Source organism: Henckelia pumila, chromosome 2, assembly GCF_033568475.1.
Source record: "Henckelia pumila isolate YLH828 chromosome 2, ASM3356847v2, whole genome shotgun sequence".
Taxonomy (NCBI): domain Eukaryota; kingdom Viridiplantae; phylum Streptophyta; class Magnoliopsida; order Lamiales; family Gesneriaceae; genus Henckelia; species Henckelia pumila.
In genome coordinates this window covers 7,337,151-7,353,934 of record NC_133121.1, presented here as the reverse complement: position 1 = coordinate 7,353,934, position 16,784 = coordinate 7,337,151, and the positions used below count along the sequence as shown (strand labels likewise).

Below are 16,784 nucleotides of genomic sequence, written 5' to 3'. Positions count from 1 at the left end.
TTTTTGATCTTGTGAGTTGTTAAAATTTGATTTTAATCTAATAAGTTGGTCTTTCAATTTGTTTTTGATTTTAGCATTTTCTCGCTGATGTACAATGTGACATGAAACATTAATTATGTGGTACGAGATACTATTGATACATATATAATTGATATAGTGCTAGGCATTGTAGAAGAGTCTAATTTCATGTCAACACTTTGTTGTAAAGCACTAGAAGTGAAATTTCACGAGAAAACTTATAAGATTATGATCAAAATTTGATAACTTCGAAGACCAAAAACATCCCTATGCCAAATTATATATATGATGAAATCTATAAAAAAATTTCTACATGAAACGCATGAAAGAAAAATCCATACATCCAACGGGCAAATATAGCATCAAAGTAATTTATTTCGAAAGGTGCCTTTTATTTTATGAGTGAATTGATGTTTAGTCCCTAAACCCAAAATCAAATTAAGAATCAGTCCCTTGTCAGAAAAAAAATTGTTTGCACTTCCTGGGCCTACATTATTTTTCTTGGATAAAATTGAGTACAAATCATTGAAAATATGGTACAAGTACATAATATTAAAACACTAATTGTTCAAAATCGAGTACAAAAAATAAGATTTTGAGCATAAAATCTAAACATTTTTATTAATGTGAACTTGCAACATGTGTTTGAGTACTCAAAAATCATATATTTGTACCAGATCTAACATATTGGGTACTCAAATATCACATGTGAGTATAATATTTTCAATGTTTTTGTACCAATTTTCATCCAAATAAGATAAATGTGTTATTAATATCAATATTTTTTTAGTACTCAAAAATCATATATTTATACTAGATCTAACACATTTGATACTAAAAAATCTAGTATATTAATACCGTATTTCTAATATTTTGTACCGATGTTATCTAGAAAAACAAATATGTCATTATATCAATATTTGCTTACATATTTGAGTACTCAAAAATCATAAATTAGTACCTAGATTTGAAACAGTCGATACTCAAATATCATATATTTGTACCATATTTTTCATGTTTTGTACCAAATTTCATCCGAAGCAAAACATGTGGGCCCAGAGAATTTAAACAAAGTTTTTTCCTGACAGGGACTGATCACCAATTTAAGTTTTTAAGTTTGGGGACTGAATTATAATTTACCGTTATTTGAGTTATCTACAACAATGTATTGTGAGACATCTAATTATAAGTACAATCTTTATAAAATGTAAAGAATCTAACAAAATGCAACTTGATATATACTTTCTCTTTACATCAAGAAAAAAAATATAAAGATAATAATTGATTAAATAAAGTGGGTGCACCATATATGTATATGAAATAGAGAACAAAATATATACATTTAAATATATTTGAAGTCGTCTCCTCGAGACTTTAATTAGTAGAGTTAGGTTAAGTCCCTCTCGCCATAATAGCCATCTCTGTCTCGTTTATTTTTGCTCATCAAAGTTTGCTTGCTCCGAAGTTCATACAAGATGGCGACAAGTCTCTATATCCACTCAAATTTCACATGACAAAAACCACACATTTTTCTCCCCTTTAATTAATTATTAACTATGTTTAATTATCGTTTCGATTTCGGTCTCCGACACTTATAAACTATTATATATCAACCACATAATTTTTTTTTTAAAAAAAAAATCGACAAACTATGATATTGAAAGTCCGTAAGATTGAATATTATGAAGCTACTACATTAGGGTTACGTGTACAAGTTACAAAATGTCTCCACCGAGTTAAAAACGTTCGAGGTGGATCCAGAAATTTAGCCGAACAAATTTCGAATCGAAATTAATTTTTTTCCGTACGAGTAAAATTTGAAAAATCCTTGATTCCAAAAGGGTTTTGGATCCTCTGGAATCAAGAAAAATGGCTTAGTAGAAAACACGAAAACAAAACAAAACAAAACAAAACACGACTAATTGAGTCTGGTGAGAGGATGGATCCCACTAATCTGCAGCCGACTTTGTGCCTGTGGGAATCCTGATGATGCTGCAGCATTGGCAAATAATTGTGTTTGGCTATTATTCGTTTGCCCTTGCCGATCAGTTCTTGGCCCTGAAAACTCTCCTCCAATACTTCTTCCCCTCACGACAGGCAACCTACGAATCTGTCATATTTGTTTCCAAATCAGTAGCATATATATGATGAACAAACGTGGGATATGATCAATTTTTATTTTTTTTTCCATATAACTGAAATTGGAAACTCACATGATTTTGTGACCTTACATGCTCGATTTGCTCCGCCGAAATCGTCTTCCAGGAGTCGTCGGGATTAGGCTGTTTTTTTCCCATTTTGGAAACAGTGTTATATATACTATGAAACATCATGGGATATATTATTGAAAAACAGTACTTAACAAACCTTGGGCCATAATTCTTGGCGTCTCCAAGAAATGACTTCAGATTTCGTCGAAGAAGCCCCCGAATCTCGACGGTTTCGCTCCGGAGCTGATGAATTACCCAATGTCAAGTCCAGATTGTGGTCTGATGCATCGTTACAAGTTGTAGTACTCTCCTCTGGCGTACAAAATGTACATATATAATTAAAAAAAAATTAAGGATTTGGAAATTGATTATATATATATCCATCATGTTTATAGCTAGTTTAATTAACTTGATATTTAATTACCTGCAACTTTAAGTTGATCATCATAACTGGTGGGATCAAAATTAGTGACAGCATCCTTTCCATTACTCTTGATTGCAGCTCTATCATACGCCCTACAAATACATCACAACAAACAAATTCGGATAAATTTCGATCTTTTCGGAAACTCGTAGTAGTTCATGAAGAAGTGTAAGAGATTTTTTTTTTTTTTTTTGCCCTTTTGTGTTTGAAAGAGCAAATATACATAGGTTCTAATAATTCAAACAAATCAGACCCACCTAGCAGCTTCAATTTCAGTGTCGAAGAGACCCAAATAAACGTACCTATCCCAATAAAATAAAGCCTGAATTAATTATTGAACAAAACTGGTACGAGAAATCAAATAAAAATTAAAATTAAAATTAAAAAAAAAGGGGTTACTTTTTTCCCAAAAACTCGCCCATTCTAGCTTCCCATCTGCCACATTTATGCAAAGTAACACCTCTATACTTGGAACTCCCTCTTGGATAACCACTGCTTTGTCTCCTCAGTACGTGCACGAATTCTTCCTTTGTTAAATTTTTCATCTGCATTATACAATACACGATTTTCAAAGTGGGTTTTATTTTGTAAAGATTTTAGATAATTTCTCTCAAGAATTAATGATCAATTTTGATCATAAAATACAAACACAAATATAAGGCATATTTACAATGATAATATATGTTCTTGTCTCCCTTTATATTATAATAATATGTGTCGCGCGCACAAATGAGTTACCTGTTTCAAGTCATCTGCATAATCATTTAAACTAAAGTTTATGTCTGCTTCCACTCCTCGGAACTTAATGGCTGCTCTATCGTATGCACTGCAATAATATTACATAGAACAGAAAACTTGGGACCATTTCATTTCATTTTATTTTGCGAAAAATATTTTAAATAACAAATATTTTCTAGCGATATATAAAGAGCCGGATCATACCGGGCTGCCGTGTGAGCCGTATCGAAACCTCCTGTGGAGTTTCAGAATGAGTGTTAACCAAGAATTCACATTAGAATTAAAAAAATTTATTTATTTATAGGTAGAAGTAAACTTGCCTAAGTAAACTTGCTTTCCACAATCCCTGAATTAAGAGGATAAATAAATAAATAAAATAAAATAATAAAAGAAGCAGAAATATATATAATATAGCATAGATGTACATGATGTCATGGATTTGCAGACAAAAATATACCATATATGGGACTCCCAGCGGCCAGTTCTCCGGTAAAACGTGACGCCGCGATATTGAGAGCTCCGGGACCTGGGTCCGCGGCGGCTTTTCTTGAAAGGCTGTGCCACCTCCGCCGTGTCTTTCCCGGAGGCTGACTCGGATTGCCGGAAGTTAACTCCCACCCAGTGAGCCCTCGGGAAATCGCCAGTACTCCTCCCCGTCTCAGACTCTCCCGCCGGGAAAAACTGCCGGGTCACCGGAATTTCACTTTCCGGCCCCGGTTCATCATCTTTGCTGCTGTTAGCCACAGAAAACCCGAAGATTCTTTTGCTTGCATTCCTCTCCGCTGCATCTTCTTCTTCATCCGAAACCTCCTCCATGACCACCGCCGAAGAACTTGAATTCGAGACGGATCCGACCCGTTTCCCTTTCTCATCCTCCGATTCATCTTCCCTTCTAATTTGGTCCGGCGAATCGTTGAGATCCCACATTTCAACCCTCAAAAGTAATGAAATTAACACGGAGAAACAATTGAACTAATCTCTCCACTTGAAGAAAGAGAAATGACGGTATATTGTATGAATTACCCTTTGCTCATACACCCTATATATATTGCATAATAATAAAAATGGTTCGATTAAACTGTAAGTTGAATCTTGGAAGAACATTAAAAACCTATGATCATAGGGTTGCCCAAATAAGGTACTTGTAGTAAAGAAGAAAAAATTGTTGAAATTCCCATTTCAACGGTTCCATTGATAGGATTTTTCTTCCCCATCTATATATCTTAGCTTACATCATGACACAAGTGAGTGCCAATACATACACACACCAAACTTACTGTCACACGTATCACAAACTAATTTTGTGAAACAAACATCTTATTTGGATCATTTACGAAAAATTATTATTTTTATGTCAAAAACGTTATTTTTTATTGTAAATCTAAACAGGATTGATCTGTTTTCAGTGAGATCATCTCACAAGAAACCTACTTATATCTATATATGTATTATGTATGTTGTGTAAGCTAAGTCCAATCCTACCATAAAGTTAGATCAAATAGTTTGTAATATATTTTTGTTCATAAAAAAATAAACATTTGAAGATATAAAGATTCAATCAGTGTTATATATGTGTGTGTGTGTGTGTGGTTGTAAAAATAAAAATAGTAGACCGTATGTTTTCAAAATGTATAAACCTAGAGGGATGCCTTTTTTTAATTGTCAATCAAGTCTTAAATACTTGAGGCATGGTTTTCTGAAACCTTTTCCGTTTATACATGCCTGCAGTGGGTGTTCCATTTAACCATTCTTCTCCCCTTTATAGTCCATAAGGTGAGATTCATTTACCCGTTTATCACTAGCTAGGCTTTAAATATTGTGGTGAATGGACATCACAAAACGGGCTAGTTGGACTAGGGAAGTAAACGAATCGAGTTAGTTTGAAACGAATCGAGTTAGTTTGCAAACTTTTCGAGTTGATAAACATTTGATTCGTATTCAAACTTATTGAACTCGAGCCGAATCCGAATATGTTCAAACTTTTTTTCGAGCCGAACTCAAGCCAAAATTATTTTGTTCGATAGTTCGTGAATAGTTCACGAACTTTAATATTTTTTAATATAATATAATATAATATAACGATATAATAAATATAAATATATTTCGAACTTTTCGGACATTTCGAGCTTTTGTACAAAGTTTTCAAACATTAATATCGTAGCAATAGTTCGAATAGTTCACGAATATGTTCGAATATTTAGAGCCGAACTCGAACCTCAATTCGAGCCAAACTCGAACCAAAATATTTAAAATTTCGAGTTTCGAATCGAGCTCGAACTCGAATATACTTAATATATTCGAGTCAAAATCGAGTCTTAAATTTTTATCATTATTCGACTTGATTTGGTTCGTTTGCATCTCTAAGCTGAGCCGATCAGAAAATTACCACGTCAATCCTCTTATTTTAATTTTTATGTGTCGGGCAGGACAATCCGATATACGTTTTTGTCTGCATTGGCAAGACAAGTCAGTCTATGTTATTTGGTAGGTTGAAAAATTACAGATGAAACAAATTTATTTTACATGACGTGGCGGATCAGTCTTATGAACCTCACCCATTTTTACATATCTAGTTGTGAGAATTGCCCTATTAAATAGGGAATATATATATGCTCACGTAGTTGCTCATGGTTGTTGCTCATGTGATAAAAAAATCTCTATATATATATATAGAGATTTTTTTATCACATGAGCAACAACCATGAGCAACTACGTGAGCAACAGCTAACGTAGCACCTTGTACTCACATAATTGCTCATGGTAATTGTACATGTGATCGAAATATATAAATAAACTGTGTATGAACCCATGTATATATAGAGATTTTTTTATCACATGAGCAACAACCATGAGCAACTACGTGAGCAACAGCTAACGTAGCACCTTGTACTCACATAATTGCTCATGGTAATTGTACATGTGATCGAAATATATAAATAAACTGTGTATGAACCCATTGATTAATTGAGAATCAGAGGAGTTGACATATGAAGGGTACAAGAAAATCGTCTTATTCTAGTCCCAACCCAAACAGATTACAATATATAAATATTTATTCTTATGGGTCATGATTATTATATATTTGGGCTTTATATTGATCCAGCATGTCCCCTTGTGGGTAAGAAATCATATTTGTAAATATAAATGATATCTACTATTAAGTATTTTGTGATTAAAAAAAAACTATATAATTGTTTTAATATAACTATATATTATCAAGTAAATTAACAAGTTTCTTATGATATAAAACGATTGCTGTTGAAATCTGTAAATCGGACCAATTAAAGCATCTATATTTATGACATAGAATGATACTGACATTATTAAATAATTATATCATATATATGAACAAATAACTTAACTCTTCGAGTTATTGAAAATAAAAATGCATTGTTTATTCATCAATCTAGTTTTCTTGTTATTGTTGTTAAAACAAAAATACAATTTTTTAACAGTATAATCTAATATCCCCTATTAAAATTATTGAAAAATATTAATATTATGAAATTTATGATATTAATATATTAAAGTTCGAAATTTTGTATCATTATAAGCAATCCTAAAGTCGTAATTGGTAGAGGGTTCATTTACAATTATTGAGCACGTGTGAACCCACGAAATATTAAAGATTATACGCTCGAACTTTCCATTAATTCAACCAATTAATTCAATGGTTGAGATTTGGTTTCGTGGGACAAAGGATCCTAAATTCGAATTCATATATATGTAAATGTTAATTATGAAAATTACTATTATCGAATGATGGATGGTTGTGTCGGCATCTTGTATTAATTATAAAAAGGACCGAAAAAAAGAAAGAAAGCCCCGTCTCTTTCTCGCCCAACTAATCTCCGACGTTAACCAAATCGAAAAGCAAAAACATTTTTCTTCATGCCCTGAAAGGTGTTTTAGTTGATGGAGTAAATAAATATTTGACTAGATATCAGGAATTCGATTCCCCATATTAACATTTTTTTGGACCGATCAGTCGCACAGATTTTTCCTAGTGTGGTTTACCTAACTAGCGTAGATTAAATTTGCAGACTATTTTGTTAGTTCGGAGGTTTACTCAGCGCGCACAAAATGATAGCGACCGCGGATTCACATGTTATACAAAAACACATTTCTTACATATGCCAAAACTCGATGGAACACTTATTATCCAACAAAAAAAACTCATGTAATACGGTCATACGTTATAATTTTGTATGATTAATTTCATATTTGACTCTATATATATATATATATATATATATATATATATATATATATATATATATATATATATATATATTTCTTTTATGGTGCCCAACAACTATGTCCAACTCTGTGCCCACCATGTACAATAGGTGAGTTGGCCAACACAATTGATGAGTTGACTTATACATGGTGGACATAAAATTGGACATAATTGTTGGACACCATAAAAAAACTATATATATATATATAGAGAGTTTTTCAAGTGCCCACCTATCATGCCTACTACCATGTCCACCAATGATTTGGAACTATTCTATTGGACCTATAATTTATCACATATTTATCACATCCAATAGAATAGTGCCACATCATTGATGGGCATGGTAGTGGGCATGATAGGTGGGCACTTGAAAGAAACTATATATATATATATATATATATATATATTACGTAGAAAATATGGGTCATTTCATTAAATAGCTGAGGGTCAATTTTTTCCCAATGTAATTCAATAAACGAGGGTCAAATTTTTTGATCACTCCCTTTATTTTTTTAATTATCTCAAAAAAAATATTATTTTTAGTTATAAATATGAGTTAGATCGACCCTGTATCATATGAGATCTCCTCGTTATCCAATTACCGGCCTTTACCTAGCTATACTCTGATTATTATTTCACTTTTCATTCTTTCAAGTTTAATTCCACGTCAATAAAAATAAACCCCTTGAAAATGCATAATTCCCCCATAATAAGTGATCTTTTAATGCAACTATCTAAAAATAAGCCAAATTTGTCTCTTTTTCTAAAGAAATAATGACTGATTTTTCAAAATATAAGGTTTTAAGATATCATTGCTTTTCATTGAGGGTCTTCGGCTTTTTGAATATTTCACATAGGTGTTACATGCACATTTCCAAAATTTTGTGCTTATGGTTATTTTAGTGTGTAATTATATCATATAATATGGCGGAATATTGGAATAATTATTGTAGTAAGGGAACGTTGGATAGTTTAAATATTTTTTATATTTGTGATATTTTAGTGTCTATTTTTTAGATTATCACAAGGTAAAATAATTTTGTATTGGGAATATTTTGGAATAAACTCAAGAATTAACGGATTATGATAATGAAATTAGCTAGTCAACCGTCCTCAATCATCATCATCAAAATAATAATAATAATAAATATAACATAGATTATAAATCGTCAACTCACCTATGTAATATATATAGTAGGCTTCATTTTGATATCTCGATGGTTATAAGTCCAAAGATTTTATGTTATATTGAGAGATTTTATGTTTCATCGGAAGGAAGAAAAAAATATTAATGAAATCCATTGATTTTTCAAATAATATGTCTCGATAAAAAATTACACCCAAAAAAAATAAAAAAAATCTCTTGATTCAAGGTAAAATCACCTAACAAGTCTAACCAACTATTTTTTAATGAATAGTTGAAGGAATAAAAGTTGAAATTATTGGTGTGTCGTGTCAAGGTGGAGGGTAAATTAAGGGGGTTGGCTCCCGAAAAGGAAATGGGAATAATGACAGAAAATGGATAAATTTACAGAAATGTCCAGTCTAAGATACAATCAGGAATAATTTATAAAACGGTATCAATCAAATAATAACAATTTATTTTTAACTCCATTTGTAAATAATATTATTCCGCAATAAGTTGCATTTTGTGTTTTTAGTTGATGAAGTATAAGATAAAAAAAAAAATATTGTTTGAGGTCATATTCCATATAAAGTAACACCTCACAATCTCCAATACCTAGCTAGTATATATGTTTTAAATTTATACATCGAGTGTTTATTAAAGAAATTATTTATTATCTGAAAATAATTTCAATAATAATAATAAAAAGCTTCTTATTGATTGTTATGCATATGATAAAATTACAAATTGTAATTACATGAAATTGACAAATTTGCGATACATGAAGATAAAAATTAAAATGAATCATATTCATATTGGCAAATGTCAATAACATATTTTAATTTTTAAAACCCTGTAGCTTCAACTTTTAGAATTTATAACAATATAACATCAAAAAACATCAAACTCAAAACGTAAATAAAGTGTTGATATATTTAACATTTAACATTTCAATACATCTAACTAAATATATTTAAATATAAAATTTAGTTCAAAACATAACTCAAAAATCAAAATAGACGTCAAAGATAAGTACATTAATATTTAATGCTTTTGAGTATATGATACATAAGACAGTTTAAGTGGGACCAAAAAAATGATTTTCGTTCGAAGTTAACCGAAAAGAATGAACAAAATCGGAAATAGGAAAAAATAAGAACCAAAAATCGAACCAAATTATTGTTTCAATTTGGGTTAAACCGAATTTTCAATTTCGATTCGATTCAGACGATTAATTAAATCGTGAATACCCTGTCAATATAATTTTTTTTCAATTTCTTTTAATTTTTAGCCTTACTCGCTTTAATCTTCGAAAATTGTCCTTCATTTAGACGTGTAGTAATAATTTTGCCAAAATTGCCCTAACCCCAGGACCCTATTACATTCCTAACCCAAAATCTTTTTTTTTTCCTCCTCCGATCGATCGCACCTTCGTATCACTCTTCCCTCTAATATTTTACCATTTTCATATGTTTATGGATTTGTTTATTGTAAATATTCATTATTTTCATACAGTTATCTCAACCAAAGATTGTTTCCATGTGTGATTTATAATTTTGGGGTCATATAATCAAGGGAGTTCGATTATTAATGAAGATTTTTCTATATATTTTGCAAGATGTTTTGTTCAAAACACGTCGATCATTTCAAATCATTGTCTCTCGTTTGTATTATTTTGAATTAATTTATTGCTTAAGGACTAATCGAGATGTTAAGATTTGCACTTGGATCTAGTTCAACACCCACACAGCTAACTCAATCGTGAGGGTTGTCGGCCCAAGTATATATACATACAACTCTCAGAAATTTTATCCAATCGATGTGGAATAACTAACACGGTACCCCTGCATGCTCAAAAAATAATCCAAGTATTATCATCATACAACTCTTAGGTCCCTTGGATCTGTCATCATACATAGTATTTTGGAAAACTTGTCACATCTACTTCAATTTATCCAAGTATTATCATCGAGTGTCTATTGTTTATTATTCAAAGTTATTATTATATACTAGATTCAATATACAACCACCAAATGTGATTAGTGATCCAAGCAAGAAAATTATCATTAACCCGCTGGGCTGGATAAGACAAGCCAAGCCAGGCCCAGCTTTGAAATCAATAAGATCTCTAGTCAAACTCTTCAGCCCAATAAAAGTACAAGGGATTCAACATCTGATTTTGGTTTTTCTTCTCGCTCCATATCGAAGTAAAGAAAACTTTTTGGAACGACACTTTGCTCAGATAGTAAATTAATGTATGAAATTGTTTTTATAAATATTTTAACTGGTAAATATTAATCGAAATATTTATGAAATTTAATTAAAATACGTATTTTTCACCCGTTATCATAAAGATATATATTATATTATAACATGTAATAATTTTGAAATTGGGAATATATATAAAAATTACGTTGCAATTTATTATTTTTAAACCACACAATCATAAAATGGGAAGATATATATTTTAGATTAATTAGTTTGCTTGAATAAATTTATATTGAATTGATTTCATTCCACGCCTCCTTAACCTTTATAAAGGCAACAGTGATATGAATTTATAATGCATTTGAAATCAATTTAACACGGGTGTCATTTCAAATCTACTATTTAAAGCACTGTTTCCAATCAAATATTTTCATTAAAGCGCAACCTTAAGGTTCTATCGGCATTTGATGGGTAATTTTAATAAACTAGCCCAGTTATTAAAGTCCATCAGGATTAAAAGTCGAGCTCATATAAGTCCAAACCTAGAAAAAAAAGTGTTTTTGCTTCAAAAGCCCATTAAGAAATCTTTAAGTATAATGTTTCTTTACTTTTTTTTTTTTTTTTTAAAAAAAAAGGAGAAAATGGTGGTTATCATTTTTAAATCTCAAAGAATTTCTTACTTGTGTTGGTTTTGTGTAGTGTTGACTCGCCCGTCGGAAAATTTTCGTCAGATACACTATAATGCCTTTAATGTTTTTTTTTTTTTTTTCGTGACGTAGATGATGATGCACCTCTTTATCTCAAAGATCTTATGAACGACATTTGATTGTTTGGATTTAATATTCATGCGTTCCTCTGAATTTTCCTAATTCAAGTAACGATTTTATTTGTCTACATCAGGATTGACGACGAACTTAAAGTTTATTGACTTATTTGAATGAACAGAATTTAAATGGATTTTTAAAGTCACTCCATCTTAAACATTTAATTCTAACGATGATCGTGGTAGACTCAATTTGACAAAAAAAAAAAAAGTACAGGTACATCGGATCCCTTTTTTTCTCAATGGAAATTTAATTTTACAAATTGCTACGCTTTGAAATCTATGTTATACGTATAGTTAGAGTTAGATTTTTTTAAAAATTTAAAATCTTAATAGAATAAATCATTATTTAATTGGTTGTTTTTAGTACTTTCTTATGAATTAGATCGAGTAGAAAATTTTTCTCATAAAATTAATCTTTGAGAAGATCTCCGATAATTTTTGTTTTATTAATATAGTCCATGGTGTAGAGATGTTAAAATACTTTGAATATGACTCATGTGAGACCAGACCTATATTCGTGAGACGGATAAACTTGACTCATATTTACAATGAAAAATAATAATTTTGAGTTAGAACATGAGACATCTTATAAAATTAAATTGTGAGATCATATATGTGTTTCGTTGTGAAAGAATTTCATCCCACATAGAAGTGAATATTTCATGATATGCAAATCCAATATTATACAATTTTTTTTTTTTTTGGTTCATATTATACGATGTTTTAAACAAGAAGAAGAATAATTGTTATTGGTAATTATATGTTGAAGTGAATGGAAGATTTTCAAGTGGGAGCTCAAATAGCGTAAACAAGGGGAAAGTGATGTGACGTGAATTGTGACCTCTTTCTATTCTCTTCCGCCATTTCTGCCGCCACCGGAGCCCACAACCGTCCACTACTTTGTCATAAAAATAAATACCTAATCTATCTTTAAGCCAACCGAGGGAAAAAATATAAAAAAATACCCCCCTTTTTTTTGCCTTAGAGGAAAAATATACCCCTTTTCTAGTAATGAAGACAATTCCCACCTCGTTCGAAAAAGAAAAAAATGAAAAAGAAAAAAAGAAAGAAAGAAAGAAAGAGAAAATTCCCACTTGTACCACGAAAATGATATTAATTTGTTGCCAATTTGAAATGAGTTGTCTCCGAGCTTCAACGAAAGTATGGAAGTAGATATTTATCTAAAATAGTAAAATTAATTATTAGAATTAATAAGAATAAGTGTTATTTTATATAATTAAGTATCAAAATTAGTAAGTATGAGTGGTTGGATAATTGATTTTATCAATATAATGTATTGAATATTTTTAAATTTTAAATATTATTATAAAAGTTATTATATAATAAATATTTACGTCATTTATAACACTCAAACGAGGATAATGATACATTGTCGTCAAGTAGACAGTTTATTTGTCATTGCATTCAATACTTTGACTATGTAGAACTTTACTAATAAAAAAATGTAAGAAAATAGTCATAAAACCGTTTTATGAGTTAATTTTATGAGACGAAATTTTTTTGGATTCGACCCTAGCAAATATATTATTTTTTGTGCTAAATATATTATTATTTTTTACTTTATGTATGGATCATATCAATTGTCTCACGAATAAATATCATTGAGTTCGTCTCAAATAATACTTATGTTAAATATAATATTAAAATATTTTTCAACAATTCAAATTTCTTGTCATTTATTTGATAAATATTTTTCGATAAAAAAATTAATTATTTTTTATAACATGTTCAAATATATGCATATTTTAAAATTCTGATTAGGATATATGATAATGACTAGCATAACTGTACACACGCGATGCATGTGTATAAATTAATATATATTTATTACTATGTGTTATTTAGAACTAATATATTTTTATTTTTAATTAATTATTTTAATTATGTTTTTTAATTATATATTTTTTTATTTCTAACGTAATGTATTAATGAATTTAAAAGTTATTTATTTTATCTATAGTTGCTAGTTGACAGAAATATGGAAAATATGTACACATAAAAATCAAATCTACAAATTTATTTAGTTTTTTTTTTAAATTATACAAATTTATTTAGTATAAGGGTAATTTTGAAAAAAAAATTGGTGTCCTCCCTCTAAGGGACTCAACTATTATATATAACCAGTCACCATAGCACACGTGATGCGTGCCCCGTAAATATATAATTTGGTAAAGACTCCAATTTGATAAAGGTGCCTACAGAGGAAATTTGAGTTCTACTGAGAAAAAAAATGAAAAAGGAGGAAGAAGGTTAGAGGGAAAACCGATTAGAAAGTGGGAGAAAATGAGACATGGAGAGAGTTTTTGTCGGTGTGGGGTGTGGGGGTATAATGAGAAAATTTTAAAAAATGACCATGACACCAAAAACAATTTTTATAAACCACGCACACTTAGGGCTGAAGAAAAATACCGAAATGACGTCATACCGCCTATACCGTACCGAAAAAAAACCGTACATACAAAAAATTTCGATATACCGAAAAATTTCGGTATCGGTATCGGTATCAATATAGAATTTGCGAAATTTCGGTATTTCTATATACTGAAAAAAATATAAAAAAAATTCGGTATACACGGTATATACCGACATTTTTTTAAAAAAAAAATAGTTTAAAAAAATATTTAAATCTCGGTATACACAATATCATACCGATACCGTACCGAATTTCGGTATATCGAAATTTTTCGATAAAAACTATATGGATTTATGTCATACCGAAATTTTGATATATCGATATTTCGGTGATATAGTATAGATAATGATATCAATTCACAAATACCAAAAATCCACTCACGATTCTTCATAGAAAAAACAAAAATGAGTTTGAAGTTGGACCGTTCTTTACAATTTGAGTTTAGATTTTTTTTTTAAAAAAAAGTTATATTTACTCGGTAGACGGAGTCGATTAATTTATTTATATGAGTCGATTAATTTATTTATATGATTCACATATGTGTGAATGAAAATCATTACACTTTATTATCATCAGTAGACATAACTTGGCTACTTGTGAAACCAACTCCAGCAATTCTCTGCCCCACTCCCTAACTCCCACCACCCCAACTTGGATCCTTCACTTGCCTCCTCCTCTCAATCATTAATTGTCTTCAAACGAAACAAAAATGTATTGTAATAAACCACATCATAACAAATTATACAAATTGAATCCCTAATATTCCTGGAAACGAATCGATATCTATCTTTTCATCCAATGCATTTTTTTTTTTTAAAAAAAAAAAAAACGATTTTGGGTACCGTTAATTTAGTTTCCACCGCCGTTGAATAGTGAGGGAAATAAATCTCATTGTTAAATATATAAATATTATGATATCATATCGAAAATAACGGTAAATTTTGATAAAAAAATCATCAAATATTTTGGTTTTATATATGTCGATACAAAAACATCCAACTTCAACTTTGCCCTTATCCAAAAAACAAAGATAAATTTAATAGCATGCGTCTGCAAACTACGAGGTGCATGTGACATTGTGTAATAAGGACCAAATTTTATACTATATTATATATATTTTGTAAGACAGAGCGGATAAGTATTAAAGTAAAATAACAAAAATATCAATAGATGAGAAATTGGGATTTTACAAATCAGATTATATGATGCATGTTTGCATAATGATGAAGCGACATATTAGAAATTTATACACCAAAAGTTTTTTTTTTTTTTTTTTGCTTAAAAAATATGAAAATAATTTATAAAAAATTTTCATTTGGAAATGGGCATTAGCCCTCGTCAATGGTGGGGTCTTCCAGCTCCGGCCTTTTGTTTAGATCAATCTGTTGATGAAACCAACATGGTTTCAGCGACTGAGCAGCACGCTCCTCCTCATTGGCGGCGGCGGCCAGTGCGTGTGCCTGCACGGCGTCGAATCTGGCTCCCACCTCCGCCGCCTTCTTCCTTATGGAGTCGGCGGAGAGGTCTTTAAGCCCGCAGCAGATGATCTCGTCCGGGAAATTGAATTTCGCCGTCGGGCCGCGGAGGTAGTACACGGCGGTGTCATAAGCCCGCGCCGCCGCCTCGGCGGTGTTGTAGGAACCGAGCCAGATTCTCGATCGCTTGTTGGGCTCACGAATCTCCGCCACCCACTTGCCCCACTTCCGCCTCCTTATACCCTTGTATGGCTTCTCGCTCCGCCTCCGTGTCACGGCTCTGACCGCACAGTCGCCGCCTCCGCCGCCGGATTCCATCCCTCAAATGTCGAGCACCGATAACAGCGTCTGTACAAGTAATAGAAGATGTCTCAAAAAATTACAGAGAGAAGTGATAGGCATGTGCGAGGTTATAGAGATTGCGGCTTTCTTTTGTGGATTTTGAGTTCTATTATTTCTTCCTCGTTCAAACCAAATTTTAAAGTAACTTGCAAATTATTAAGTTTATATATATTTATATAGATAATAAATATTATTTATATGTGTGTGAATGCATTCATACGCTGTATGTATGTGTATGTAAATATTAATAGTTAAATCTTATGGGGGAAAACAACAAGCGTAAATCTGATTTAATTTCAAATTCGACTTAGGTTTACATGTTTTTCATATGAAAATAGGTTCAAAATATTAAATGCATGATATATATATATATATATCTATAAAATATTTGAATACTTAACAATATATAAATATTGATATTAATGACACATTTTTTTACCCAAATAATCGATACAAAACATCCAAAATATGATACTAATATATTATTTAATATCAGCTGTTTCAGATCTATTCCTAATACATAATTTTTTTTAATTTTCAGATACAATGGGCCATGGGATGAGAATTTCCTATCTAGGACAGACACAAGGAGGACTGGAGGTTTTGATAAATAAATTTTGAGTATTCAAACATGTGTAACAAGTTTTGCTATTAGTAAAATTGTTCCAATTTTATAATCAAAATTATATTTTGTATTTGATCTTAAACAATTGGTATTCAAATATATTATATCAGTATCACGT

The 16,784-nt window shown here is 30.7% G+C and overlaps 2 protein-coding genes across 3 annotated transcripts; both read right to left on the bottom strand.

The window, feature by feature from the left end:
- Nucleotides 1–1,673: 1,673 nt before the first annotated feature.
- Nucleotides 1,674–5,033, bottom strand: LOC140881071 (AP2-like ethylene-responsive transcription factor TOE3). Of its 2 annotated transcripts, none has more exons than XM_073286074.1 (10): nucleotides 3,848–5,033; nucleotides 3,711–3,736; nucleotides 3,595–3,625; nucleotides 3,391–3,478; nucleotides 3,052–3,197; nucleotides 2,910–2,954; nucleotides 2,653–2,744; nucleotides 2,386–2,540; nucleotides 2,250–2,300; nucleotides 1,674–2,128 (listed from the first exon to the last, which is right to left on the bottom strand). In XM_073286074.1, the coding sequence occupies exons 1-10, from the start codon at nucleotides 4,315–4,317 to the stop codon at nucleotides 1,937–1,939; spliced, it is 1,296 nt and encodes a 431-aa protein (XP_073142175.1). In that variant the 5' UTR covers nucleotides 4,318–5,033; the 3' UTR covers nucleotides 1,674–1,936. The 2 variants fall into 2 exon arrangements, with proteins under 2 accessions (XP_073142175.1, XP_073142174.1); XM_073286073.1 differs by having other exon boundaries at nucleotides 2,232–2,300; nucleotides 3,848–5,029.
- A 10,332-nt stretch (nucleotides 5,034–15,365) lies between these two features.
- Nucleotides 15,366–16,183, bottom strand: LOC140883483 (ethylene-responsive transcription factor ERF011-like). The gene has a single exon (XM_073289967.1). It carries the CDS (start codon nucleotides 16,015–16,017, stop codon nucleotides 15,553–15,555), a length of 465 nt encoding a protein of 154 aa, XP_073146068.1. The 5' UTR covers nucleotides 16,018–16,183; the 3' UTR covers nucleotides 15,366–15,552.
- Between the last annotated feature and the right edge of the window lie 601 nt (nucleotides 16,184–16,784).

What these genes read in the sequence shown, in the direction of transcription:
- LOC140883483 (XM_073289967.1), bottom strand. Translation starts at nt 16,017, where the DNA reads ATGGAATCCGGCGGCGGAGGCGGCGACTGTGCGGTCAGAGCCGTGACA.
- LOC140881071 (XM_073286073.1), bottom strand. Translation starts at nt 4,317, where the DNA reads ATGTGGGATCTCAACGATTCGCCGGACCAAATTAGAAGGGAAGATGAA. An exon ending in ACGGCTCACACGGCAGCCCG is followed by an intron (nt 3,479 to 3,594) that starts GTATGATCCGGC and finishes ATATTATTGCAG; the next exon opens with TGCATACGATAGAGCAGCCA. An exon ending in TGATCAACTTAAAGTTGCAG is followed by an intron (nt 2,541 to 2,652) that starts GTAATTAAATAT and finishes TTTGTACGCCAG; the next exon opens with AGGAGAGTACTACAACTTGT.